At 47.7% G+C, this 4044-nt stretch overlaps 1 protein-coding gene across 1 annotated transcript; it reads left to right on the plus strand.

The window, feature by feature from the left end:
* Positions 1-2304, plus strand: LOC100821421. Its single transcript, XM_003573949.4, has one exon. It carries the CDS (start codon positions 112-114, stop codon positions 2008-2010), a length of 1899 nt encoding a protein of 632 aa, XP_003573997.1. The 5' UTR covers positions 1-111; the 3' UTR covers positions 2011-2304.
* The last annotated feature ends 1740 nt before the right edge of the window (positions 2305-4044 follow it).

The raw sequence follows: 4044 nt of genomic DNA on the forward strand, positions 1-4044 counted from the left end.
CGCCCGCCCCCCTCGTCAGCTCGTCCTGCCTGTCGCTCTGTCGGCGTCGCGCCCAGATCCCCCCCTCCCCTCTCCCCGCCGCTCTCCAATCCGCCCCAGATCCGCGCGAAAATGCTGGGGCGCGGGGCGGCGATGTCCGCGCCGCAGTGGCGCGGGGGCGCTCTCGACGTGCGCGGCGCGCTGCGGTCGGGGGGCAACCTCCTCTTCGCGCTCTTCGTGGCCGCCGTCCTCGCCTTCACGCTCCTCGCCGCCGTCCACAGCCCCGACGACCCGCTGCTCCACCCTTCCTCCCACCAGCTCACCGCCTTCCTCACCTCCACCACCTCCAACTCCACCTTCCTCGCCGACGATTCCGTGCTCCGCACCGGGGAAGACTTCGCCACCGCCGGCTCCAACTCCTCCGAGGCCGCCTTGTCCACCGCCGCCGTCGCCGAGGCCCTCCCGTTCATCGAACTCTCCGACGTAGGGTCCGAGAAAATGGAGGCGGTGACGACGGAGCAGTCCATCACCGTCGACACCGACGACAACTCGGCAGCCGGCGGGGGCGTCGCCGAGGACAAGCCTATCGTCGAGGCGGTCTCCTGCGATACGGAGGCGCCTGTGGACTGCGCGGGGGATAGGGATCTCTTCAACCTGCTCATGCGTACGGCGATCGAGCGGTTCCCCGACCTCCACTTCTATCGCTTCGGTCGCCCTGTCGCCGTGCCAGACAGCACCATGGCGTGCGACCTCGCCTGGCGCTTCCGCCCAGCCGAAGACGCCACCGGACGCACCACCTACTACAAGGACTACCGCCGGTTCACGCTGAGCCGCGACGTCAGCACCTGCTCCCTCGTCGTGGAAAGCGTTGGCGAGTACCATTCTGGCACCGGCGCCAAGCGGAGTGGACGACGCAAGGGCAAGAAGGGGAAGAAGGGGAAGCGTGAGTCACCCACGGCCACAGATTTTCTGCCGACCAAGACACGGATGAGGCTTGATGAGAATGCTGCCAATGCAGACACCACGACTGCTGTTGAGCCGGTGTTTGTTGTCGGTGAGGCCGTCAACGATAGCTTGCCGGTGGTAGCTTCTGAGTCTGAATTCAGCCGCGGAAAGTACCTCATTTATATGGGTGGTGGCGAGAAGTGCAAGAGCATGAACCACTACATTTGGGGGTTGTTGTGTGCGCTCGGTGAGGCCCAATTCTTGAACCGGACGCTTGTTATGGACTTCAGTGTCTGCCTCAATTCACGATATACTGCCAGTGGCAAGGATGAAAATAAAGACTTTAGGCTCTACTTTGATTTCGAGCACCTGAAGGAATCGGCATCAGTGATCGATCAGAGCCAATTCTGGACAGAATGGGGGAAGTGGCACAAGAAGGATCGGCTGAAGAATCACTATACTGAAGACATCAAGGTGACACCGATGAAACTTCGCGATGTCAAGGACACATTAATCATGCGGAAGTTTGGGCTTGTCGAGCCGGATAACTACTGGTCACGTGTGTGCGAGGGTGAGACAGAGGCCATGGTCAAACGCCCATGGCATTTGTTATGGAAGTCACGTCGCTTGATGGAGATTGTATCTGCCATTGCCTCTCGGATGAGTTGGGATTTCGATTCGATGCACATCGTGAGAGGAGAGAAAGCCCAGAACACACAGATGTGGCCAAACCTTGATGCAGATACCTCGCCAGAAAATCTGCTCGTGACACTCAATGATAAGGTTGGTGCTGGCCGGCATTTGTACATTGCTACCGATGAGCCTGATAAATCGTTCTTTGACCCACTTAAGAACAAGTATAAAACACACTTGTTGGATGATTTCAAGGATCTGTGGGATGAAAACAGTGAATGGTATGCCGAAACGAAGGAGCTAAACAATGGTAACCCAGTGGAATTTGATGGGTACATGAGGGTTGCAGTCGACACTGAGGTCTTCCTCAGGGGGAAGAGGAAGTTGGAGACATTCAATGACCTTACACATGATTGCAAGGATGGTGTCAATACATGTGCAGCTTCCTCCTGAATATCTGATGGAGTAAGTTGAGCTGAATCTCAATTATTGTTCTTGACAGAGTAATTTGAACCTACATGTATTGCTATTTTCTAAGCACCTTTTGCTTTGTTGTAGCTAGATAGTTGGTATCAGTGTTTTCTTGTAACACTGCTTTTGGTTTTGTGTGCCCAAGATTACACTAGTTTGTTGAATTCGTGCACCAGGACTTACCAACTGTTGAAATAATGAGTTGGTTTGTGGCAGCTGTATTTTGTCTGTTTCTCTCTGCTCTAACTCAGAAATTCGTCCACTGTTAGTTTATCACCGTGTTATGTCTCTGTTCTATTCTGTGTTGTGTTATGATTTTTCACATTTCAGTACCGCTTATACAAATCCAGTTCAATTGAACCCGAAGATCTGTGGTCTGAAAGCAATCGGTAGTAATGCGAAGAACTGAATGTTTCTAACATTAACAGGAACTGAATACGAGTTAGTGCACACATTGTTTTTCCCTTCTTTTTATGGGAGATGTGTAGATACCTTTCTTGCGTGTGCAGAGATCCTCAGATTTTTATTTTAAGTATTCGCTGTGAATCTCGTTCGACATGTTCCAGTTGCAATTTTGGCGTCTTCAAGGTTTGTAACTTGCTTCCTCGGCGCTTTGTTTTAAGCTTCTTAAGTTTGACTAAGTTTTTATAAAAAAGCTATTAACATGGACAACTTCAACTAAATTTATTCATCTATACTTATTTACTCCCTCCCTCCCATATTAAGTGACTTTCATTACATGTATCTAGACAGTAAGTGACTTTTCATTACATGTATCTAAACGCTTTTTAAGCATAGATACATCCATATTTGAACAAATTTGAGTCACTTAATATGAGATCTAGGAAGTATTTGATACTGAAGATATTGGTCTATTTTTTTTTATAAATTCTGATCAAATATTGAAAGTTTGATTTAAAGACGAAGCTCTGTAGAAAACACCGAAGGAAAATTATTTGTCGATCGTCGTTTTTTGTGCTGAACGTTTAGCGTACGGGCTCGCTCCGAAGCCGCCGGTCTTGCATCTCCGGTGTTTGCAGTTTTGCATGGTGATAATCACGAAAATTACACCAAGAGCGGTTCTCGTCTAAAAAAAGAGACTCCGGTATGGTTGACGGACTTCCGCGTGGCGGTGATATCACCTGATCAACGTTGCGGCCGTGCCTTCTTTTCTTGTTTTTTATTCCATGGCCGTCAAAATTAAGCACATCTAAGGCCACTCCCAATGATCGTCACTTAGCACGTCATTTTAGCCATTTTGCTGATATGTCATCATTTTAATGATGAAATTGACTCTTCATGCAAATCAACACAAAGTCATTAATTCTCTCTCACAAAGCTATTAAATAACTACTCACTCCGTTCCATAATTCTTGTCGAAATCTTACATGTATCTAGACACTTTTTAGAAATAGATACATCCATTTTTGGACAAATTTGAGACAAGAATTATGAAACGGAGGGAGTACTATTTTAGATACCACCTTTAAGAGAGAATGCATTGGGATATGGTTTTTAGCATTTATTGTGGGTTAAGAAACAACACTTAAGGACGATGCATTGGGAGTGGCCTAAGTATCTAACCAAATAGTTTTTATTAAATCACTTATAGCTTTATTCAAACTCGAAAATCATTACATGTACAGTGCTTCAGATCATAGACGCAAGTAACTATAAAGTAACCCGTATGATTAAGAATTACAATGAAATTTTTCGAAACATATTCTCCGTGATATCAATTTTTGCAACACGAAATACTCTCCAAACTTAAACGAAAGAACTGTAATTAGACTGGAGCGGCAACATCGCCACTCGTACCCCTGCAAAAACTTTATTACCTTCAAAGGTTTCAGAAAGCCCCTTGAGTCGTCCATCTAAAAGATGTGAAACCGTGAGCGTTAAACGTACTTGGGCCGGAGATGATCCCCTAGAGGTGCAAGTCGTCGAACCACATGATCTTCACGAGAACGCCAGAGAAAGACTCCAAAGCCACAAAAGATCATACCATCAAAAGCA

Source organism: Brachypodium distachyon, chromosome 3 (assembly GCF_000005505.3).
Source record: "Brachypodium distachyon strain Bd21 chromosome 3, Brachypodium_distachyon_v3.0, whole genome shotgun sequence".
Taxonomy (NCBI): Eukaryota; Viridiplantae; Streptophyta; class Magnoliopsida; order Poales; family Poaceae; genus Brachypodium; species Brachypodium distachyon.

Coding starts and splice junctions, on each gene's coding strand:
- LOC100821421 (XM_003573949.4), top strand. CDS start 112: ATGCTGGGGCGCGGGGCGGCGATGTCCGCGCCGCAGTGGCGCGGGGGC.